Source organism: Artemia franciscana, chromosome 4, assembly GCF_032884065.1.
Source record: "Artemia franciscana chromosome 4, ASM3288406v1, whole genome shotgun sequence".
Taxonomy (NCBI): Eukaryota; Metazoa; Arthropoda; class Branchiopoda; order Anostraca; family Artemiidae; genus Artemia; species Artemia franciscana.
The window spans coordinates 13,496,162-13,521,502 of NC_088866.1; the positions used below are offsets into that span (position 1 = coordinate 13,496,162).

The 25,341-nt window shown below is 35.8% G+C and overlaps 1 protein-coding gene across 1 annotated transcript in view; it reads left to right on the forward strand.

Moving 5' to 3' along the window:
* The window catches only part of LOC136026022 (GAS2-like protein pickled eggs), a 134,808-nt gene that overhangs the window by 23,904 nt on the left and 85,563 nt on the right, over positions 1 to 25,341 (forward strand). The window contains exon 3 of the mRNA XM_065702175.1: positions 23,537 to 23,660. Within this exon, the coding sequence (XP_065558247.1) occupies positions 23,537 to 23,660 (124 nt within the window). The remainder of the gene's footprint in view (positions 1 to 23,536; positions 23,661 to 25,341) is intronic.

Consider the following 25,341-nt stretch of genomic DNA (forward strand, 5'->3'; position numbering starts at 1 on the left):
TTTTATTAGCTACAACCGCTACTTTTTAATACGATAATGACTGGAGGTTTTGCCTCCCCTCCCCCACCGTTCGACACATTGGCGTGCGAAAAGAATTCAGTGCCCTTTATCCTTCCCCACAGACGTCGACCCGGAATGACGTATCTAGAAAATTAAGTGTTAATTCTGACTAAGTTTGTTTGAGATTCAACAACCCTTTTTAGTAGATTCCATAATAACTAAAATTCACTGTTGAATCGCTCCTCGACTCTTAAAAAGGAATAAGACACCCTCTGTTACCCCTCATCGAGTTTCGATTATGTTCCGACAACCTCGTCTAATAGAGGTCTTAATGAAAAGAATCTAGGAACCCCATCTCCTGCAGAGGTTGAATGGGATCTCAACTTGGAAAAAATGTACTATGGAAATAAATTCTCATTTTATAGGAATCGATTCGAAATATATAAAAAAAAATACAAATAAAGGGAATCTTCCGTCTTCCCAAACAGGCCTATGCCCATCGTCATAACTTGCTTAATCATATAGGCATGATAACAATTTTAAAGCTCTAAAGTAGAAAAAGAAGGACAAACTCAGATGAATTGCCCAAAGTAATCATTGAAGCCGGATCTTCACAAAATTGAGCCTTTGGTAGTTCAATGTGTAAGCGACTTGGCTCTACTGAACCAAAAGCTTGTCTGAGATAATCTATTTAAAGTTTCAATAGAGATAATTAGGATAATAAAAAGGAATAGGCTTTTGAGATGTTGCGTCATTCGATTGCCGTGTAGCAGAAAAAACAAAACAAGTAGGCTGTAATGATATAATATAACTACTCGTTTATAATTCTTGACCATGAAAATTACCCCTAGAAAAGGAGAAGCTATGTCAAGGGTACAATTCGCTAAAAACCAAGTATCTGGGACAGTTATCACATCATAATTTTTTTTAGACATTTATTTTTAAACCAGCCTAAACAGTCTAGCCAGCCTTTTAGCCTACCCATGCAGGAGTAACAACCCAAGGATGTAACTATCTCTAACTATAGAATGAGGACAGACTCCTCTGTATGGGCTCTCCCCCCCCCCCTTCAAGATAAAAAACGAGCAACTTTTTTCAGCTTCAATAATTCGAAAGGTGGTACGTGACGATTCACGATAGAAATATTTGTCTTGTTAATAACGGTTTGAGTGCCACTAAAAATTAGTGGTGAGTCGTTTGAGCCGGGGGGGGGATGTAAAGGACGTTTAGCATGGGGAAAAGCCAATTTTTTTGTATATCCGAAGCTCCATTTTTCAGTTGGATATAAGCAAGAAAAAAGAGACAAAAGTTTTTTCACAAATCTTTGGAAAACTTGAAACACCTAGGCACTACTACTTACTGCTTTTGCGTATGCTGACCGATGTTTTGCGTTGCACAGGTACTAATCTCCTCATTCAGTCCCTTCGGTCAGGAGTGTAATGCAGGATTGGGGGAAATCATCCGACAACTTCCGTCCCCCCAAAAAAAAATTTGTCAAGGTAACCAATTAGAGCTGGGTCGACTCTGACTGAACTTACAGGGTCACATCATTGATCCCCGTTCTAAGCCAAATAGCCAGCGACACCGAACAAGGGTCGTTACTAACCGAAATGTTTTGGGGGTGGAGAGCAATAGATTTTACCAACTGGCTTGTCTTTTATACCGATTGTTTTTGTTTTTTCAATAACTAGTATAATGTCCGTTTCGAATGCAATACGTAAAATCACTGCACGATTAGGTAAAACCACTGCATTTTCTAACCGAGGTCCAGATTTTGGTACATATCCAAATAGAAAATCATACTGCATTTGGATAACCAAATGGAAAATTGTGGCACCTTCTGTAAAACCACGGCAGGAGTCGGTAAAACTGATTCGTTTACCGACCAAGTTTGAAATTTTTGTAGATGAAATGTCAGTATTTTCGTGGTTTTTATTGAACCGAACGAATAATTTTACTGACTTTTTTTTACCAAATGACAAAGAACGTTGGGCAGGGGGCGTCCCCCTTCCCCCATACTTGACGTTCCTGCATCGGATCGAAACCCTGACCACAGGATTTATAAGTCCGGAGCGCTAACCACTCGGCTAAAACGGCTCTGTATCCTGAAAACTAAATTAAGTACGACTGAGAATGCTTAGCTCGGGAGTTTGGGTTGCAAATTTAAATGTAAGCAAGATAACTCGTACTGTGTCTTTTGAATTACCAAGGATACAATCACTTATTATACAGTAGAAGTCATTCGTTAATGTACATTTTAATTTCTTCCTACCAAGCCTAGATAATAAAGGTGCACTTTTTTCATTGAAAAGTGCCTATATAATTTCCAAAAGTTTGTTTACATGAACAATATTTGCATTTTCTTGTGAGGAACGCTACCTGATACATTCAATATTTGCGCCGTAAACAAACAAATGTCTAAAAATGTCCTCTAAAGGAGAACTTTTTCTCAGCCTATTTTTTAAACTTTCCTTCTGGATTTTTATATCATATTCTGGTTTTTATAAGTTCACAACTTATTTCAGTTAGTTCTACTAGTACAAAACGAATCATTATATTCTCTGTAAGAATCTGTATCCCAAAAGACTATATCGGATTAAATATCTACGTCTCTTCAACATTTTCTTCTCTCTTTTTTTTTTTAACAAACAAAAACACCCATAGACTTGTCATATTTAGTTTCGGAAAGATTCGGAATCTATCCAAAAATTGATGCATCGTGGGGCTCTTGTGTTACGCCGTAGAAACCTTCTCACAGTGTTGCCACGCGGCGAAAATAAAAATTACTAGTTTCTCGTGATTTTTTTGGTTAATTTAGGGACTTTCTTCAGTAATTTAGTGATTTATGTGCTGATTTAGTTTTTTTTTTTCAGGCAATATAATAAATCACTAGAACTAGTGATAAATCTCTATAGATCGCGACCCTGCCTTCACACTAGCTTAGTTTAAGACTTAATTGTCTGATCTTACAAAGAAAATTTCTTCCGCCATGTAGGCAAGTTCCGAGTAGACTTGAGCTTTAAATTCAGTTGTACGTTACGTAAATTTATGTTACGCTATGGAAAATTCAACATAGTAGCAACAAAATGAAATATATGGAAGGGTAATTGATATATTTCAAAAATATATGTAGGAACTTTTCATAGAAAGCCTTTCATGCCCCATCTCAGTTCCACATTTTAAATTCCTGAATAGCATGCTTTTGATGAGTTAGACATAATCTTGGACAATGAGTATTATTGTTCTATGGATTTTGAAGGTGATCAGTGTGAAAAGACTTATATACGTGTGAGGCTGTGCTTGATATACGTTTGATATACTTTACGCTTTTGATATACGCTTTTTATTTGATATATTTGATGTTACGCTTTTGATGTTGATATGCTTTATATACGTTGAGGCTGTGCTTGACCTGACGTAACTTAGCCACTAAGTGTAGAAATTGCATACGTATACGTAGTGAGAAAGACGCTTTACCTTAGTTACTTTAAATGGCGGATATCACGTGCTCTTTAAAGCGAGTGAGTTAGCTTTTGCTACGAGGGATACACCTGGCAAAAGTGTAGCCAGGATTTGATTTTTTCGGGGGGAGGGGGCATGTTTCTCTTGTAATGTGACTTTTACAAAAAAATTTAAAAAAAACAGATCAAAAATTTGTTTATGTGCATTTTATTACGTTTCTAGGAGTTGAACAAAAATTCAAACTCAGTAGCCCCCCTGGACACGGCCTTGGTCCCTAACCTTAGAAAAAAGTTATGCCACCAAGATTTAATCGATTTTGCTTTTCATTCTTGAAATTCAAATAAATGCTGTTAAAGTTTCACCCAGCTTTGTCTTGTAGTTTGTATTTGAGTTTGACTGCCAGCGAGAGCAAATAGGATTTGGGTTTTCGCACTTGGATATAGTAAAAGTAACTATAGTAAAGTCTAATATAGTAATTCAGTTTTTGAAAAAATCAATTCATTTTTTTTTGAAAAAAGTGAAAAATGAAATTAAAAAGGACTTCGCGAGAACATAAAACTCGACAGTTGAATTGAAACGTAGCCGTACGAACATTTTCAAAGAACAACGTCCAGGTAGTTCAAATGACGCTCTTGAAGTGGCCGAGAAAATCTATGACATGGTGTAAATCATGGTGTGAGATTTGTTTAATTGTGAGCATTTTTAGTTGAACGGATCTACAAAATTTTAATTGGACATCTATTGATAAAAATGCTTTCTGCAAGAAAGCTTTTTCCCTAAAAATAAAAAAAAACTTTCTGCTGCAGGATTGGCACCCCCAATGTTTTATCACTATTTCTTGCGATTTTTTATGTTGCCTAAATAAAAATCCAAAAATTTGCACATCAATCACTAACTTATTAAAGAGAATCACGTAAATATAGTGATTTTTTTCATCTGCTGGCAACCCTGCCGTCGTGATTCGTCACAATCGATCAAAAACACATACACGCGGTAATTTCTAAAGAGTGTTAATGCAAAGCTTAATCCTATGGGCTTTTCAAGTTGATCCATTGGTGAAATATGGATCTATCAGAGTAATCCAGAACACTTAGAGACCACAGAGACAGGGGCATGTGAGGCAAGGGGGCAGCCCCCCAACACTTTGGAGAAAATTATTATATAGCCCATGCCCCTTGAATATTCAGATATGGAACCTTCCCCTACTAAAAATGCTGAAACTATGCCCCTGCACAGTAACCAAAACCAGAGACTACAGAACAATGTAAATAATGTTTTTTCCCTAGTGAATCGGCACCAAAAAGACCACAGCAACTATCTTATCCGATTAAATTATTACCCCTTTTTAATGATTTCGCCATGATTAATCTTATGGGAAAAATAGATATTGGTAAATATTATTCCAACCTGTTGAACCATTTTGACGGTGTTTTGAAGGAAAACGTTCATATTTGACGAAGAAAAGCCCCCTTTTCATTAAGACAATGGGTTGATGGATACACACGGTTGTTGTCGCCGGGGTAAAGTTTTATGAGCTAGAATATGAATTGATTCCAAATCCAGTATAATCACCTGATTTAGCCCCAGTGATTATTTTTTGTTGGAGACAATATTGAAATGTAAATTGAATTTTGTCATGATTTTTTCCCTTCCCAGGACAAGGTATTCATCAAACTATGTTGTATTATAGGTTTTATCTCTAATCATGATTTTTTAAATTAATTTTTATTACTGATACTTTTTTGCCTTGGCACCTTTTTAAGGCTATTTTATTTAATCCATATACACTAACAAATATGTAATTTCATTTTGTGCAGCAAAATGTCATAATTTCATAAGCAGCAATTTCATAAGCAGCAGCGCTTATCCTTATTTATCAAAATTGGTTTTCTTGGCGTGAGGATTAGTTGAAATTTTGTTTTATCCTAAATTAATTGCGCCAAGGTATGGAAGACTTTGCTTAATATGGAAACAAAACTTTGTATTTTGTAGCTTAAGTTACTCTCAGTGTTGCCTTCATTCTACTTTCCCGGGACTGCATATGCAATGCTAGAAACTCTAAACCCCGTATTTTATATTAAAGAAATCTAAGGGCCTTATGATAAAGTCTAAAGATTGTGCAACATACTTAGTCTATTCTTTGTCCTAGGAAGCAGAAATGCAGCTAGGGTTTCCAGCACCCGGGGACAACGTTAATTTTTGTACCCGTTCCCGCCATAGCTACAATAATATAAGTTAAAAGGAAAACTGAGTTTGGGGGGGGGGGGGCAAAAGTGGACCAAACTTTCCCAGATCAAGTGAAAATGTCACTGAGAAATGAAAAATAAGCCTTATTGTACCATAAATGCAAAGAATTACTAAGGAAAACTGACCCATTTCTCTGAATTATGCAGGCGTAGCTTAGTTTTGGCAAGTTTTTTGAAGAAACTAAATTTCAGCTGGGGGGGATAAATTGAGGTCTAAGGGTGCAGCTGCCCCCTGCCCCATAGACAATTATGCCCCTTACTAAAAACAACACTTTTGGTGTCACATCTTAAGTAAAAAAGCTTGGAAGTATAAAATAATATCATCATTGTTATAATTATGGTCCCAAACAATTAACTGGAGGTGCGAAAGAACGCCTCCTGTATGTTCCTTCTCCAAGCCCCCTTAATAAGCTACGTAATTAATGTACAAACACCAATATATCAAATCAGATTATTAGAGGTGTGGTTCTGTTAGTACACCGTTGGACTTCAAAATAGAGTTTCTGGGTTCGATTCCTAATTAGGTTTTTTTTTACGATCATGGTTTTGTCCCTTTCTATATGATCATTTTCAGATAATTTCATTCTTTTTATAAATGTGATATACTCATTATTTAAAGGTTGTCCCGGGAAGGTATTTTGTCAAGCATTTTGATTCAAAAGGGAATAGAGGTCATCCAGTTCATGATTTGTAACGATATTCTTAGCAGATCACTAAATCCATACCCCAACGTATGTCGTAATCTTGTCAAAATCCTGTTGGGGGGAGGGGTAAATCTGGAGCTACTTTTCCCACATCAAGTGAAAATGACAGAGAAAACTGAAAAACGAGCCATATAGTAATAAGAAAGGTAAAGATGTACTAAAGAAAACTGATTTGTTTTAGTGGATGCTAGAATTATGCAGGCTTATCCTAGTTTTGACAACATTCTTAAGAGAAATAAAATTTCAGATGGGAGGGGGGCAAACTGGGGTCTGAAGGAAAACTGTGGTCTGAGAGAGGCCGTTGCCCCCAATGTCCCATAGGAAATTACACTCCTTACCTCAATTTTTGCCACTTAGTGGTTGGAGAAGTGTAGGCATGTGGTTCTGGAACTACTCATAGTTGTATATTAAAAGAAGGATTAGTCTACTTCTTGTTATACTTACTTATTCAAATTATTTACTTGACAATTCCATCGTAATATTCTCTCCATATGTAAGATTGTGTATCCAAAGAGGAAGAAAGACAAACGAAAACAGTTCTGTAGGAGAATTCAGGTAATTCTTCCCAAAACTTTCGAAATGAAAATAGACTTAGTTTAGAATACCATTTATTGTACCTACACAAGTAATGATCTTTTTTGAAATTTCGATTCATTTGTAAGCAATGAATGGCTTCTGTATTTAGCGACAGGTCAAATAACTCCCTATGTCCAAAGGCACATTTCTGTTGTTCTAGCAAAATTTTCCACAAGCATGTCGATATGCAAACTTGTTCGATTAGTTAACCTTTTGTGTCGAAGCTACTCGTCTGAATTTACTTTCTTTAAGTGCTACTAATTTTTTTTTTAAATAAAGAATTAAAGGTCTATTTCTTCGTCTTAGAAATAAAATACAAAAAGATACGACACTATTTTTTCCCTAGATTGGAGATAATTAGAAACTATGTAAAAAGTAAGTCTTGAACAGAAACTAAGGGGCAGCATTGAAACTTAAACCGAACAGAAATTATTCCGTAAAATAAAAAAGACCATAGAAGTGTTGTTTCTAAGCTAAATTTTAATAAAGACGAGCAGATTAATTTTAAAAAGCAAAGTTTTTCCGAGAGAAGTAAAGGGCGAATTTGAAACTTAAAACGAACAAAAGTTATTACTTCATAGCCTATCTAACATACATCAATAAAACTAGTGCAAATAAATCAGCTTGTGATATTTTACTATGTTTTTAGGATTACAGAAAATTAGCGCTATGCTGAAAACACAAAACCAAGTATAAAAAAGAAGAATATTGATTTAGGAGTCAAAAGTAAATATGTAGCCTCACAACAACACACTAATCCATAACGCTCTTCATAGTCATATGGAGCTGTAATATCAGTAACGTTCAGTATACAATTAAAATTATCTTAAAAACTTGGGCATAAAAATAATAAGTTTAAAATCGTTAAACAGCATAGAAAAAAATTGGCTTGATTTTATCAGGTAATCTCTAGGTGTCACCTAGTATTACTCGAAATGAAGAACATATCAACCGTAATATGCACTCTGGAAATCCAGTTATTTTCTCTCTAAAAAACGGAGAATTTCAACTTATCTACAAAATAATCATGAAATGTCCTTTCCAAATCCAAAACGACAATCAATCATTGAACTGAGCTCATTATGCAGAAGTGATGCCAAATTAAACAAAAAAATAAATAAATAAATAAAGCAAAATGATTTACTTTTATACTCTTAAAAGTGTCCTTAAATTGTTTACTTTTACTGAACTAAAACTCCTATATTGTTTTTTGTTTTCAGTAGTTTTCTAGTTTCCTTTAAGCGCTAGTTTTCTGTAATCCTACAAATATAGGGAAATATCACCAGTTGATTTATTTGCACTAGTTTTATTGATATATGTTAAATAGGCTGCGAAGTAATAATTTTTGTTCGTTTTAAGTTTCAACCGCTCTTTACTTCCCTTGGAAAAACTTAGTTTTTTTAAATTAATATCTGCCAGATCTAGTAGTACAGCGCATAGCTATAGAAAAATAATAATTTTATATTTAGATTTTTGTGTAAAAAGCTGTGCTATAAGCGTAAACAAACTGTCTTCACCAAACAGTTATTTTCTACTGTTAGCTGAAGCCACCTAAAACAGAACGATTGAAAAACTTTGGAAGCAAGCAGCCTTTTTCTTAGAATTCTAGTCTTTCTAACTCGAAGCGAAAAATTTCTCGCCTATCATTTTTCTTGTCTTTGCCACTCGTAAATCTAGAGCGGTATCATCCTTCAAAACTGACTGGAAATCTTTCCATGATGGATTAGATATATAACAAATCATAAGAAATTTCTCTGCAAGACTGAAAAATTTTGACTTTCTGTGATAATCTTCATTATTGCAAGATTGTCTGACAGTTTTTTTTTCCTTAGCTTCTTTATTTTACTTCTTTTAATCCAAGTAAATGAAAAGAAATGTTAGAAATTGAGATTAAAGAACTCATCTTGTTGCTTTTTTATTTAGTCTTCGTTTTGGCCATCTATGCATGCATGGGTCATAACGTCATTTGTTTTTGGTATATTTTAAGTAAATGTTTGTATAATTGTACCGGTTCTTTTGATCACATTGCAAACTTCAGGAAAATTAAATTAGCCTAAGAAAGTCGTTTGATCCGTTTTTATTAACTCTATATTTCGGATAGAAAGAAAGCTGTAGAATATATCTGAGAAGTGGCAAAATTTATATCCGGTGAACGCAGGCTACATAACTCAGATAATTACATGTATCGTTTAGTATTTCGTTTCTGCCAAGTCAGAAAACCATTCTACGGTACTTGTAGGATTGTAGAGTAGCTCCCGTGGAGTGCACAAAAAAGGTAGCGTTTGTCCTTGTGCGAGGACAAGAGGAGAAATGTCTCCCTATCCCTCCAGCATATAATTTGAAATCCTTTACCTCCCTCTAAAAACATTTCCGAGACCCTGTCATGAGACAAAACAGGGTAGACTTACAAAAACAATGCCTAAAATTCGTCATATTATCACGGGAAATACTTGCTTGGCTTCAAGTAACCGTTGTATGACCTCACAAGATTGTTTTCATAGCTGAAGATTAGTAGTATTCTGGTAGGTATGGACACTTATCAATTTACTGTTTATAGGTAGAGATTCTGGTGTTTGTTTAAAATTAAATTTAGTTATTCGATTTTCGTTCAGTTTTAATTCGTTTTAATTTTTTTGCTTTTGCTTTTTGCATGCGGGTTATGGCCCCGAGTTGGCAGTCATATGAGCTTCTTTTGCCTAAATTAGTGTACTTTTCTTCCCGAATACTGTTATTTGGTCTTCGGCTATAGACCTTTCAAAATATGGCGATTTTGAGATACCTTACGTCCTTCCCAGGTTTTGCCAGAACCGTATTCCTATGAAACTCATTGCGTTGACAATGAAGCAATGACTCTTTGCTGTGTAGGGTGTCATCAGGCACGAACGTATTACTTTCGGTCCCAAAGAATATCAGGTCTTTTTCCTTGATTTTTGGTCTGTTCGGCTTTAAATTTTTCACGATTTTAAGTAGAACTTATGGGGAATCTTTCCAAATTTTATTGGAACTATGTTCCTATGAAATAGATTTTATACAAAGACCCTTGGTTGTAAAGTGTCTGCTCACCCAGGCATAGGAGCTTTGGGCTTATGAAATCTCTAAGTTTTCCGATTTTCCCGAAGTTTCTTGTGAATTTTGCCTTCTTAGTGTGCCTTCCTCTTGAAATAAGTTGTTTGAATGTGTCTGAGTGTCAATATCTTACAGTGGACAATAATACCTCTCTTTTCCCTTTTGTCCAGTAAGTTACTTTATAAACTTCAAAATTCCGTTTGCTGACAAGATAAATGATTGCAGCAGTATATAGGACACGCTTAAAATCATAGTGTTGTGAAGTGCTATATTTTACTGAATTTTCATCTAATTAGATAACCGTCGGCTCAGCAGGCGATATCCCAATGATTGAGGACTTAATTTGAATTGCTCCAAGGTTCATTTTCTCTTTGATAGATGGCATAGCTAGAAGAGCTAAACCTATCTGTCATGACCTACGACCTAAAGGCTCGTAATGATTACTAAAGCATATTTCACTGCTTAACCAAAGCGGAACTGTTGTTATGTCTCCTAATATACCAAAAGGGCTGTTTTGGGGTGGAAATAAGAGTCAATTGAGCCTTGATTCAATCCGGATTAAGTTGTTTGTTTTGTCGAGGAAGTCTCGTGATCTCGAGACCGGCAACTACTATCTGTAGTTTTTCGTTGACAAGAAAATATACCCGATTTTAAAATCACAAAACTTTTGTAAAAATGAAGGGATCCTATACTCTAAACTTGAAACAAAAACAATAACTAACCGTATTCGCCTGAATACAAGTAATTAGGATGGTTGTCGCCCTTAATTGATTAGCGCTGAATCTTAATACGCCTTTAAAAAGAGAACGACAATCTGTCGTAACGCCACTATTCTTATTGTTACGATCGGGCTCGCAAAACTTTGTCAAGACTCGGGCTACAAAGGCCCATTGCCTCCTTCTCAATATTGCTTGCCATAATCAAGTTTGCCAAATATGACTGGCTGTCTTGGTTTTAATGGAATACTGAGCTCCCTAAAGTGATTTCTAAACCGCTACAACACTGACTGCTGAAGAACATGCCAATAGGGCTCATCTTTTGTCTCCGCTATTCTGGGCCGTATTCAGGATTTTTTTCGGGGGGGGGGGGGGGTACAAAAAGCACTTAAAAAATGCATCAAAAATTTGTTTATATTCATTTTTGTTATGTTTTTACGAGTAAGATAAACATTTCGGGGGGAGGAGGTAGGATCCAACCCCCCTATCTATTAGAAACCCCAATCCCCTACTATTACATTCCGTGTTATGTGATGCCACCAATCTCAAGAGTCCCCTTATACCTCCCTCGCTACTGAAATTGCACCATGGATTGGTGAGCTCGTGGAAGGGAAATACCCCATAAGAGTTTCTAAGATTTTTTTTTTTAAGCTGTTTATTCTAAAACTAGCACTTGTTAACCTTAAAACATTCTTTTTTACTCTGTTTCCTTAATAAAAGATTCCCCTGTCCTCCGTATAATCTGTAAATTAATATAAAAATATGTTTTAAAATGTTTTTCAAGGAAAAATAAAGAGCGATGTCAAAACCTAACATAAACAGAAATAAAGTCATATATTAATATGGATGAATAAGTAAAATCTAAAACGAACAAAAACTTAAGTAAATACTCGAGGCAAAATTGAAACGAACAGTAATTACCAAATTAGCGAAGGGACTGTTACGCTCTTCAAACCCAAATAAAGGTTCGGATGTCTTTCATACTTTGCTGAAAATTTAACCTGTTTGATAACAAGTGACTTTTCGAGTTTTTTTTTTTTTAAGAAAAATATTTTTGGAATTTTTAGTAGTATTTCATTTTTTAATATTATAATGTCAGAAGGCAAATACCAATCTAGTCATGCTTTATATTCAGTAGTTATCACTTATGACCCTTAAAAAGGGCACTAGAACTTGCAATTTTAAATCGAATGAGGCCCCTTTCAAGTTTCTACGACCTACCCTTCCATGGGAAGTGGCTGGGAAAAAAAGTAATAAATCACAGACGCTTGCAATATCACTTGCGCCTCTTGGCCTCTTGAATAGGATCATCAAACACTATGGTTTTTTATAATGGTGTGTTGACAATGTGATCACGTTCCTTCATTCGCAAAAGACTGTTGTTAAACTAATTCAATGGAGTTACTATTATTTTGAACAGAATAAGAGGTTTTGCAATGGCTTGCAGCAACTCAGAGGTTTTGCAATGGCTAGCAGCAACTCAGAGGTTTTGCAATGGCTAGCAGCAACTCACCTAATAATTGATGATGTATTGAATTTTGCTAAAGGAACGGAGATCAAAATTACTAAAATCAATTAATACATACTTAAACAACTATAGTAGGTTAGTAACTAAAACAGGGCTGCATCTAGGATTTTTTACGAGGGGGTTTAAAAAAAACTTGGAAAAGACGCATCAGAAAGGTGTTTGAATGTTTTTTTTTACACTTTTACGAGTTGGAAAAACATTTCGCGGGGGGGGGGGGGGGAGGGGGGTCAAACCCACGTAACCCATCCATTGATTAAGACCTTGAACTAAAAATAAAAATAAAGGAACTACATTTAAATTGTCAAATTTTCCACAATGGACATCAGGCACGTACACCGGAATTTCCTTTAGGGGGGGGGAGCAAATCCTTAAAATCCAGTATTCTGTGAGACGTATCAGAAAATTATGAGGGAAAAAAATGTGAGATTTTGGGAGGAGGTGGGCCCAGAGCCCCCTCCCCTTGCGTACGTGCCAGATGGACATATATTAACTTTTCAGACTTTCTGAGTTGAAAAATTCTTTATTGATAATCGAGTTTCAAGTTTGATGAATACTTTTGCGTGAGCTAGGGAAAAAGATCTAGATAAAAGAACATGTCAATACCACGTCAAGATAAGCCAATGTGTAAAGCTTAGTTTTATTCAAGAAAATAAAATATCTCCTTTTACAAGTTTATAGTTATTAGTTACTATTATGATTCCCTGTTATTATATAATTGCGTTTTATTATGAGTCCTTCACCTGTCACATCATAAAATTTCGTGATTTTTTTTTTTTTTTGCAATTTATGTGTCAGTGACCTTTTATTTCTGGGAAGGGGAATTCGGAAATCTGCCAGTATAGAAGCTAGGATGCTGAGCAGAGAAACGGACCAATTGTTTTATATTACAGTAAATCAAACTTACCCTTAGTAATTCTGGATTTGAAAGCGGAGCAAGGGGGTGAAACTACTCAAGGACTCGAGCTTCGTTGGGGTCTTTTGCAAGAATTGTTTTATGCAGAAACTTCAATCACAAGTCTTTTTTATTAAATGTATAATCATTCTGCTGAATGGAAATTTTAATAATATTTAAATCAGGCGTTGAAATATTTTCAACCACGGGTATTTCAAGCAGGTTATTTATTTCCTATAATTTTCTTATAATTATCCTGTGTTTGCCATGCTGGTGAAGCTAGCACAACTCCAGAGGCTATGAACTGGGAAACTGCAGTCTGCAAGCCTCTTCTGATGCCCAGAAGCAACTCTTACATGGTCAGCTAATCATGCTTGTGTTGTAATGTATTCTGTATTTAACCTTGCAGCACACTGTTGATGGAGTCAATCGAAGCTTCTTACCGACGAATACCTGGAGTTGAAAAAGTGTTTCTGCGTCTCATCGCAGAGCTCAATCGTAAGCTTTTCCTTCTTGAACTCAGCTGTAGCTGACAGTCCTGAGAGTTATATTAGAATCAGTCAATCGAAGCTTCTTACCGACGAATACCTGGAGTTGAAAAAGTGTTTCTGCGTCTCATCGCAGAGCTCAATCGTAAGCTTTTCCTTCTTGAACTCAGCTGTAGCTGACAGTCCTGAGAGTTATATTAGAATCAGTCAATCGAAGCTTCTTACCGACGAATACCTGGAGTTGAAAAAGTGTTTCTGCGTCTCATCGCAGAGCTCAATCGTAAGCTTTTCCTTCTTGAACTCAGCTGTAGCTGACAGTCCTGAGAGTTATATTAGAATCAGTCAATCGAAGCTTCTTACCGACGAATACCTGGAGTTGAAAAAGTGTTTCTGCGTCTCATCGCAGAGCTCAATCGTAAGCTTTTCCTTCTTGAACTCAGCTGTAGCTGACAGTCCTGAGAGTTATATTAGAATCAGTCAATCGAAGCTTCTTACCGACGAATACCTGGAGTTGAAAAAGTGTTTCTGCGTCTCATCGCAGAGCTCAATCGTAAGCTTTTCTTTCTTGAACTCAGCTGTAGCTGACAGTCCTGAGAGTTATATTAGAATCAGTCAATCGAAGCTTCTTACCGACGAATACCAGGAGTTGAAAAAGTGTTTCTGCGTCTCATCGCAGAGCTCAATCGTAAGCTTTTCTTTCTTGAACTCAGCTGTAGCTGACAGTCCTGAGAGTTATATTAGAATCAGTCAATCGAAGCTTCTTACCGACGAATACCAGGAGTTGAAAAAGTGTTTCTGCGTCTCATCGCAGAGCTCAATCGTAAGCTTTTCTTTCTTGAACTCAGCTGTAGCTGACAGTCCTGAGAGTTATATTAGAATCAGAAAACACGTCTTCAGAATTCTGATATTTCTTTCATCGTAGCTGTAGCAGGAGCGTTGTTTGGAGATGGGGGGGCAATTATTCACTTGTCTCGCTCGTTTTACTTATCTAGTCTTCCTTGCAGTTTTCTGTGGTTCATGCTCTTTTTGTCGACACTAAATGTTGGAAGTGACATGAGGGCTATTAGAGGGAATACAGGTCCTTTTTGTGGCTTTAATCACATAGTGTCTGATTTTGATAGATGCCTCCTGTCTACCAGTCTTTTAAATATTTGCGGACTGGGAGGACTGAGTGTATCTTCAGCTTAGCTCATTTTTATTTAAAATTAGGACTTAACTTGTTTGGTATAATCAAGGCTTCACTATTTTCTTGCGCTAAGACGGAACCTAGCTCATGTTCTTACTACATCACTGAAATTACTCAGCTTTGACTTACCTGATTTTTGCGCCTAGTCAGGACTTGGCTTGTTTTTGCGCTGAGACTCAACTCTTTGCATGCAATTGGTTTAAACAAGGTGCAACATACCTATCCTTTCTCCTAAAAGGTTGGGAGGGGATGAGAAGAGGGGTGAAAGAAAACTGGGAAGGGAGAGATAGTTGGGATAAAATCCACCCCACCATCTTCTTTCGGCGTGCAGCATTCTGTAACAGTTTCCGTTTCATTGATAAAATGCTATAATAAAACACTTCGTACTAGCGAACTATAGGGAAGGAGCGATATGGCTCAATAATAACCGAAACTCAAAGAAAAGAGATACCTCAAAAGAATCGAATTTAGATGCTTTTCCAAAATATGTAAAATTCATCAAACTTAATGATACCTATCAAAAGTTACGAGCCTAAGAAAATTTACACAGTTTATGAAAAAGGGAAGAAACACCTCCAAAACATCAAGTGATCTTAATAAAAATCACACCATCAGATTTAGCATACCGGAGGACCCTACTGTAGGTTTCAAGTTCAAACGTACAAAATAAATGTGGAATTTTGCATTTTTTGTTAGAAGAAAGATCACGGATGCATATATATCTTATAATTTTTTTCTCTGGATTGATCATATCGAACCAGTGATCGTAGAAGATAGGAAAACCCCTACAGTCCACGGTTAAGCACCATAAGTTACGAAATTATGCCCGTTGTTTACATATAGCATGGGTTAGGTTATTGGAAAGCTTACAACTGCTTTCAGGTGGGATTTTTCTGCTGGAGGGGGGTGAGGGGTTTACATGGGGGTATTGTTTCATGAAATTATTTTTAATTGGGGAGGGAATTTTCCATGGAAGGGTGGGGGAGCCGGATTTCTCAGCAATATTAAAAAAATCGATCAGAAGTTAAAAAAAAACAAGTTTTTTCAACTGAAAATAAGGAGCAACATTGAAACAAACAGAGATTATTATGTATATGAAAACGGTTGCCCCCTCGTCAATAAAAGCTGTTTACGCAAAAGTTTTCTTTTAGTATTTTTAAAATAGCTTTTTATTCTAATTAAATGGCCCTTGTGATTAAGGATTCTGCCATAAAAGATTGGGAAGAATTTAAACTTTAGCGGAAAGAGTGAGGTATTGACGAGGGGCGACCCCCTTCATATACGTAAAAATTTCCGTTCATTTTGAGTTTTAAAGTTGCTCTTTACTTTCAATTGAAAAAATTTATTTTTTTATTTAAAACTCGTAAGAGCAGCCAGTCTTTCTTTTCTCTCATATTTTCTTTATTCCTAATATCAAATTTGGAGTGTTACTTCTTCTTATAAAAATTAGTAGAAACTAGTAGAAATCCGTAGAAATTTCGTTTTGTGTAACGGGATTGATCGATAGAAATATGCTTTTTTTGTGACATCCCTAAAAGAAACAACAGAAGGAAAACTTTGGAAAAGTAAAGCTTGAGCAGATCTGGGAGTTAATTAAACCAAAATATGCCGGAAAATTTGGATTCCACCTTAGTTTTCCCAAATATTGTACCAGGAATCTGTCACTCCCAGGAAATGTCATCGTTGAATCTGTCACTAGTCACATTACTATATAGTTTACTGTTACTATGTAGCTGAGAAACCGCTCTTTTTATTTTCTTTTTTTCATATTTGTACCATATAAACCTCGATAAATTATAGAAGTTGGTATTCAGAAGGTTTGGTGGAGGGAGTATAGATCTCAAATACCTGGTTGTTTCCCTAAATCATTACTTAAATTATGTAGTCTTCCTTTTTGTGTTTTTTCTGTTAATGTTTCGAGTGGAAGGGACAGCTGCCCAATTTCCAGCTCTATGGCCATGACCTAACCAGCTGCTTTCATGTTATTAGAGTCGTCAAACGCTAACCTTACAATTTAGATTTTTTGTAACAGTATTTTGGTATATACTGAAGTGTTAGTCTCTTCGTGGTTTGATTATGTATCTTGAAGCCGTATTACCTTATTTGTATTCTTAAACCGCGTAATCTTGTGCCTTATATGGGAGAGTTTTAACGAGGCATTGCTAAAATGGACTAATAGATAAGCATTTCACGAAGAAAGTCGCATCCCTTGTATAACATTGTTGTAAAGACGTGGCTAAATTCCATAGAGCCTTTTTCATTATTCAAGCTTTGAAAACCAGCATGCTGACTTTAGAATTTAATTTATTATTATTGTTAAATAAAAATATATATAAAGCTTAAAAATTTAAGTGAAGACCATTAAAATTGAAAAAAATATATTTAATAATAAAGTCCAAGTGTTTCATCTTTACGTTATATTAAATAAAAAAAACAAGTTTTTTTTTAACTGAAAGTAAGGAGCGACATTAAAACTTAAAACGAACATAAATTACTTCGTATATGAAAGGGGCTGTTACCTCCTTAACGCCTCGTTCTTTACGCTAAAGTTAGACTCTTTCTTTCAGCTCTTCTTTTTAAACAATAAAAAACTTTAGCGTAAAGAGCGGGGCGTTAAGGAGGTAACAGCCCCTTTCATATACGGAGTAATTTATGTTCGTTTTAAGTTTTAATGTCGCTCCTTACTTTCAGTTAAAAAAACTTGTTTTTTATTTAATTTCTGAACGTTTATGAATTAATGCATGTTTTGACTTTGGCTCTCTGCACGTGAATAATTAAAAGGAAATTTGCTGATTAATTTATTTTTTTGGCTAAATGGCTTTCTCATAGTTTTAATCGGAAGATTCTGAGAAAAATTAGAGAGGGAGGAAGCCTAGTTGCCCTCCAATTTTTTGGTTACTTAAAAAGGTGACTAGAACTTTTAATTTTACGAACGTTTTTATTAGTAAAAATATGTTTTTATTATAAAAATGTGTAATAATTTCTGTTCGTTTCAGATTTTAATGCTGCTCCTTAATTTCAGTTGAAGAAACTTTTTCATATTTATCTTTTCATTGGTCTTTAAAAAAATCCTGCGCCCCCTTCTTGGAAATTCTCTTCCCCCATGACAAATTCCTCCACGGAAAGTTCCCCCCGTATAACCCCATCCCCTCAACCCATTCCCCCAACCAGAAAAATCCCCCCTGAAAGCGTCTGTACATGCCCAATAACCATTACTATGTGTAAACACTGATAAAATGGCTATCTCAGAATTTTGATCCAGTGACTTTGGGAAAAAAAAATGAGCGTGGGAGGGGGCCTAGGTGCCCTCCAAGTTTTTGGTCACTTAAAAAGGGCACTAGAACTCCTAATTTCCGTTAGAAGGAGCCCTTACATGACATTTTAGGACCACTGGGTCGATACGATCACCCCTAGAAAAAAAAAACAAAAAAAAACAAAACAAATAAACACGCATCCGTGATCTGTCTTGTGGCAAAAAATGTAAAATTCCACATTTTTGTAGATAGGCTGAATTTGATGGTGTGATTTTCGTTAAAATTCTATGACTTTTAACGGGTGTTTCCCCCTATTTTCTAAAATAAGGCAAATTTTGTCAGGCTCGTAACTTTTGATGGGTCAGTCTAAACTTAATGAAACTTATATATTTAAAATATATATTTATTTTAAATATATATATTTATATTTAAAATATATATATTTGCACTGTCCATTTTGTTCATCTTTACCTCAGAAAGTATTTTCCACGCCTTTTGCTTTATCAGTTTAGATTCATACATCATTTTCATTTAATTTCTTAAGACATTATAGATAACAAATACGTATTTTCCAGGTTCCAACCACAGAACACTGTTCAAAATTTCATTTACAATTCATTGTGATTCTCGCTGTCGTTTGCTCCATGCCTTTTTCTTTAGCTGTTGCGATTCTCACTTTACCATATTTATATTCTCAATTAATCATATTTATTGGTGCCTCATTTTCATAAAATGACCTTAACTTAGAATTAGTGCATTTGTAAGATTATGTTTTTTTTTATTGGACCATTAACTTTGATAGTCCAGGTCGATAGTCCAGGTTGTTGATTTTCATTCGTTTTGAATTTAATTTGTTTGGGCTGGTCTCATGGTCTTATCACGATTCATAGTTCAGATGGTTCAAAAGAATCATCATTTTAATTCTCATCGCTATCATTTTTAGTTTTGACACGTTTGGATTTTCATTGTCGTTTATATTCTAACCCCATTTTTCTTTCTTCTTCATTTTGGATTTTCATTACTTCAGACAATTTGCCAATGCCCTTTGCTTTAGGTGCCCTTATTGGTCTAGTCTTATATGATGGTCCACGTTGTAGATTTGTTTATTGCTCAGGTGGTGGGACAAAACTCCTTTTCCTTCCAACGAATTATCATTTATGTCACTTGTAAAGTATTGTTTTTTTGGGTCTTGTCTCACTTGATCGTTCAGGTTGTTGATTTCCACCCATTGCAAAGTTGATGCCAATGCCCTTTGCTTTAGCTGCCCTTATTGGTCCAGTATTGTATGATGATCCAGGTTGTAAATTTGTTAATCGTTCAGGTGGTGGGACAAAAACTTATTTTTCTTCCAACGAATATAGTTTATAAAACTTGTAAATTTTCGTTTTTTGGGTCTATATCTAGATGCGTTTTTCATAGTGATACGTCTCTTCATACTAAAGTCAGCCTGGCATTAAAACTTAAAGCAAGAGGAGCCTCACATTAAAACTTAAAACGAACAGAAATTATTTCATATATGAAAGGGGTTGTCCCTTCCTCAACGCCTAAATCTTTACGCTAAAGTTTGACTCTTTCTCACAACTCTACTTAAAAAAAAAACTTTAGCGTAAAGAGCGAGGCGTTGAGGAGGGGATAACCCCTTTCATATACGGAATAATTTCTGTTCGTTTTAAGTTTTAATGTCGCTCCTTACGTGCAGTTAAAAATATTTATTTTTTTATTTAATTTCTGAACGTTTTTGAATTAATGCATATTTTGATTTTGTCTGACCGCACATGAATGATTACAACGAAACTTGCATATAATTTGTTTTGCTAAATGGCTTTCTCATAGTTTTGACTGGACGATTTTAATAAAAAAATGGGGTGGGGGAGGAGGCCTAGTTACCCTCCAATTCTCAGTTACTTAAAAGTGCAACTTGGTTTTTTTACGAACGTTTTTGTTAGTAATAAACATACGTACCTTACGAATTAACTTACGTAACTAACTTCTATATTTGTGTATTTTTATTACGTATATGAGGGGTTTCGCCCCCTTGTCAATACTTCTCTCTCTACACTAAAGCTTGAATTTTGTCCCAAATTTTTAAGAATGACCCCTGAATCGCAAAGGCTGTAGAAGAAATTGTGAAAATTACTAAAAATGCTTTAGCGTAAAGAGCAGCGTATTGTGGAGGAAACGAACCCTCTTATATACGTAATATTTTATGTTCGTTTTAAGTTTTAATGCTGCTCATTACTTCCAGTTTAAAAATTATTTATTTTCTCTTTTTCTTTAAATAATGCTTGAAAATCCTGCGCCTTCTTCATGGAAATTCTCTTCATTCGTGATAAATTCCTCCATGGAAAGATCCTCCCACGTAACACCTCCCCTCGACCCACTCCCACACCAACGCGAAAAAATCCCCTTGAAACGTCTGTACCCTTCATACTAACCATTGCTATGTGTAAACAATGGTCAAAGTTTTTAAATTGCAGCCCCTCCCCCGTAGACTGTGGGGGATTAAGTCTTCCCCAAAGAAATAGTTATTAAGTTTTCGACTACGCTGAACAGAATGGCTATATCAAAATTTTGATCCGGCGACTTTGGGGAAAATGAGCTTGGGAGGGGGCCAAGGTGCCCTCCGATGTTTTTGGTCAATTAAAAAGGACCCTAGAACTTTTAATTTACGTTAGAATGATTCCTCTCGTGACATTCTAGGACCATTGGGTCGATACGATCACCCCTGAAAAAAAAGACAAAAAAACAACAAACAAACAATTGAACACGCCTGCGCGATCTGTCTTCTGGCAAAAAATACAAAAGTCCACGTTTTTGTAGATAGAAGCTTGAAACTTCTACAGCAGGGTTCTCTAATACGCTGAATCTGGTGGTGTAATTTTCGTTAGGATTCTATGACTTTTAGTGGGTGTTTTCCCCCTGTTTTCTAAAATAAGGCAAATTTTCTCAGGCTCGTAACTTTTGATGGGTAAGACTAAACTCGATGAAACTTACATGTTTAAAATCACTATTAAAATGTAATTCTTTTGATGTAACTATTGGTATCAAAATTTCGCTATTTAGAGTTTGGTTACTATTGAGCCGAGTTGCTCCCTACTACAGTTCGTTATCACGAACTGTTTGATTAGTAGAAGGGCAACATTTGTAACAAAACGCATTTGGGCTGTTTAAGCACTGACGACGAATAACTAGAAAAGGCTGACATAAGGGCCTTTGTCCCTCATAATAACTTGAGCATAAATTGAGTATAAATAGAGTATTTTTGAATGTAATATAAATAATTATATATGTATATATATATATCTCTAATAAGGGGAAAGAAATATACCAAGTTCTAGCACCGCACATCCGACAGGCAAGAGTGATCCCAGAATATACAAAATATGACAGTTTCTATTTATTTTAAGTTTTAATGTTGCTACTTATTTTTATTGGAAAAAAACTTGTCATTTTCTATTTAATAAATATTTATTTTTGGCATGATAATTCCACGCTTTGTGTACACTCCAACAAATGGAATGCGATGGGTTGTACTTCCAGACATCCCATTATATAGGTTGGCTTCAAGCTCCACGGACATATTCTCGACATTAAAGCATCTTCTAATGCATCTCTGTCGTTCATAATAGCTTGCAAATAAATTTGACACGCTGGCTTTTTCGTAGGAAGAAACGAAGAACTGTACAAAAGTATGTTAACACAAATACTGTTAACAGCGGAAAGATACTTTTTAGCTTGTATTTACGTTTTGACTTTTCATCATTTTTAGCATACTGGTGTTATTTTTTTTGTAACCGTTGTCTCCCTGTATCTAAACAATGTTCGATACAGTAATTTTGCTAGTTATAAACAAAGGACTAAAAATATGACGACATAATTGATGGAGAGCACAAGGAGAATAAACAGTTTTCTAGGTTTATCTCCGGAACAGCTCGTAAGTCTTGAACTTTCCTCGTGGCTTTGTATTGATCAGCTGCAGACGGAATACGAACTTATTTGGAGTCCGGGAATTTTCCTTGCCATGCAAAGTTTTAAACGCTAAAAATCAATGACTCTGGATCAATGATTGAACTACAATGATCCTGTCGACAATGGACAACCAGGTCTGTGGGCTAATTAAATAAACAAACATGTTTTTTCAACTGAAAGTACGGTGCAACATTAAAATATAAAATGAACAGAAATTATTCTGTATATCCGGGGGGCTACAGCTTTTTCAATTCGTGCTAAAGTATTAAAGTTCTTCAGAAATACTTTTCGCTCAAATTTGAAAGCCCTTGTGTTTGAGCAGTCTTTTTAAAGAATTGTAGCGAAAAGTCCAACTTCAATGTAAAGAGCGAGTGTTGACGAAGGGTTAATCCCCTTATATACTAAATAATTTCTTTTTGTTCTAAGTTTTAATGTTGCTGTTTACTATCGGTTCAAAAAACTTGTTTTTTAATTTAATTTATAACGGTTTTTCAAGTCATGCAAGGATATCTCCTTCCTTCCCCCATGTAGATTTTCCCCAAAAATTTACGAAAAATTCTCCCCACAGAAAAGCCCCCCCCTGAAAAAATCCTTATACTTCCCATTAACAAATACTGAATATGACCAATGGGCAAATTGCTTGACTTACAAGCCTTTCCCACTGAAGCTGTGGGGGGTTTTGTCATCCCCAAAAGCATAGCTACTAGACCTTTCAACTATGCTGAATCAAATGGCTGTCTCAAAGTTTCGTTCAGATGTTTTTGTGGGGAAAGGGGGCATGAGAGGAAAGGGGACTTGTCCCTAAAATCTTTTTGATTACTTAAAAAGGACAGCAGAACTTTTGATTTCCGTTCCAATGATCCATCTCCCAGTCTTCTCGGAAAATTTGTTTGATACGACCACCCCAGGGGAAACCGAAAAAACAAACAAACAAATGAACATGCATCCGCGAAATTTCTTCTAGTCAAAAAACAAATACAAATTCCTCATTTTCTCTAGCTAGGAGCTGAAAACTTCTACAGAAGGGTTCTCTGATATGCTGAATCCGATGGTCTGATTATCATTCAGATACCTGAATACTTGAGATTTTGCTGGTGTTTCCCTCATTTTCCAAGTATCAAGCAAGTTTTCTCAGAATTTTGGCTTATGATGGCTTTTTAATATTAGTTTAGAAGTTTAGAACTCTGCTATGTTAAGCATAAGCGGTAGTCAAGCGTTTATTTTTTTAGCGTTTCTAATTTTTAAGCGTAACATTTGAAAATGCTATATTGAACCTAATGCTACATTGAACCTAATGGTTCTTTATTATAGGCAGCGCTAGAGGTTTTTCTCTAAAAATCGTTGGTTTCACTATGGAAACTTGTAACTTATGGTTTTGTCAAGTCAAGCCTTTATTAAATAAGGTATCTTTTTTTTATTTCAGCAATACTAACCATAGTTTATTTTTAGCATGCGAATAACGTACGTCGGTTTGCTGAGAAGTACACGCTGAGACGAGAACAACGACGCTTCAGTGCCTCTAGTGCAATGTTGTCAGATACAGATATAGCATATAGGAAATACGTCCCACCAGGTAAATTTTTATGCGAAATTTGTTATTTCAAGAAAATTTATCGAATCTGGGAAACTAAGCATGGCCTGTCTGCCTTAGTGTAGACTTAACCGTTGAAAATCCAAGCAGTAAATTCAGCCATGCTTTTTATTTGATTTGTCACTTAAGACTTAAAAAAAATAGTATCAAAAAATGAAGATCGAACACTATTTAGGAAACATCTCTGCTAACGCGACTTTAAGATGGTCGATAAATTGATGTTTCAAAACTATCTAAACTGTAAAATCTGCCCTTTTGACAACATGCATGCACATAATGTGTTCTATTCTAATTCAGCATTGCCTGAAAGTTTCACCTTAATACCCTTAGCCTCAGTAATAGTAGCAGGCTTTTGTTTATTTAAACATCCCCTTCAAACTGTCCTGAAAGTTTAAACTTAATATTTTAGGTCGCTCCTGAGATATTGCTGATATGCCCTTTTGCACCTCCATGCACATAGTGTGTTTTGATTTGGTTGAACATCCCCCCGATATGGCCTCACAGTTTCAACACAATACCCTTAGCCTTAGAATTAGTAGTTGCAGCAGTAGAAGTAGTAGTAGTAGCAGTAGTAGCAGTGTGAGTGGTTGTAATATCACCAGTAGTTGCAGTGTTATGCACATAGTCTCATTTGGTTAGTTTAAAATCCCACTCAATATGCCCTGAAAGTTTCAACTTATACCCTAAGCCGTTCCAGAGATATTGCTGGTCGGCCGTTTTGGCAACCTTTATGCACGTAATGTGTTTTGATTTAGTTCTACATTCCTTCAACATTCCCTGAAAGTTTCACCCGTATAACCTTGGCCTTAGTAATAGTAGTACTAGTAGTATACACGTAGTACTTTTAGACTGGTTCAACACCCCCTCAGAATTTCTAGGAAGTTTAAACTTAGCACTCTTTCAGCTTAGCTGCTCCTTGGATATTGGTGATATGTCCTTTTGTAAACCTGCACCTACAAAGTGAGTTTTGATTTAGTTCAGCATCTCCCTCAACATTCTCTGAAAGTTTCAACTTAATACTCAGATATTCCTGATACGCCCTTTTGACAACCTTTTTGGACATATTGTGTTTTGATTTAGTTCAATATCTTCCTCAACATTCCCTGAAAGCCTCTCCTTAAAACCCTTACGCTTTCCAGGATCAAACATGCCCCCTTTGTCTATAATAAATTTTATTTGTAAACAATGGGTAAGTCGCATAACTTATAACCCTTGCCCCAGAGGTTGTGTAGGGTCATGTCATTCCTAGAACAATAGCTGTTTAACTTCTCAACAATGCTGAACAAATTAACCATCCCAACATTTTGATCAGATGTGTTTTGGGGGAGGACAACAAAAAGGGCATGGAAAGGGGACTGGTTGCCTTTCAATCGTTTTTATGGCACTTGGTATTAACCAAGTGACATATAGCGATCGCAAATTCTGTCGGTCTGTCTGTTGGTCCTGGTTTTGCTACTTTAGGCACTTCCAGGTAAGCTAGGACGATGAAATTTGGCAGGCGTATCAGGGACTGGGCCAGATTAAATTAGAAATAGTCATTTTCACGATTTGACCATCTGGGGGGGAGTGGGGGGTCGGTTAATTCGGAAAAAATAGAAAAAATAAAGTATTTTTAACTTACGAACGGGTGATGGGATCTTAATGAAATTTGATGTTTGGAAGG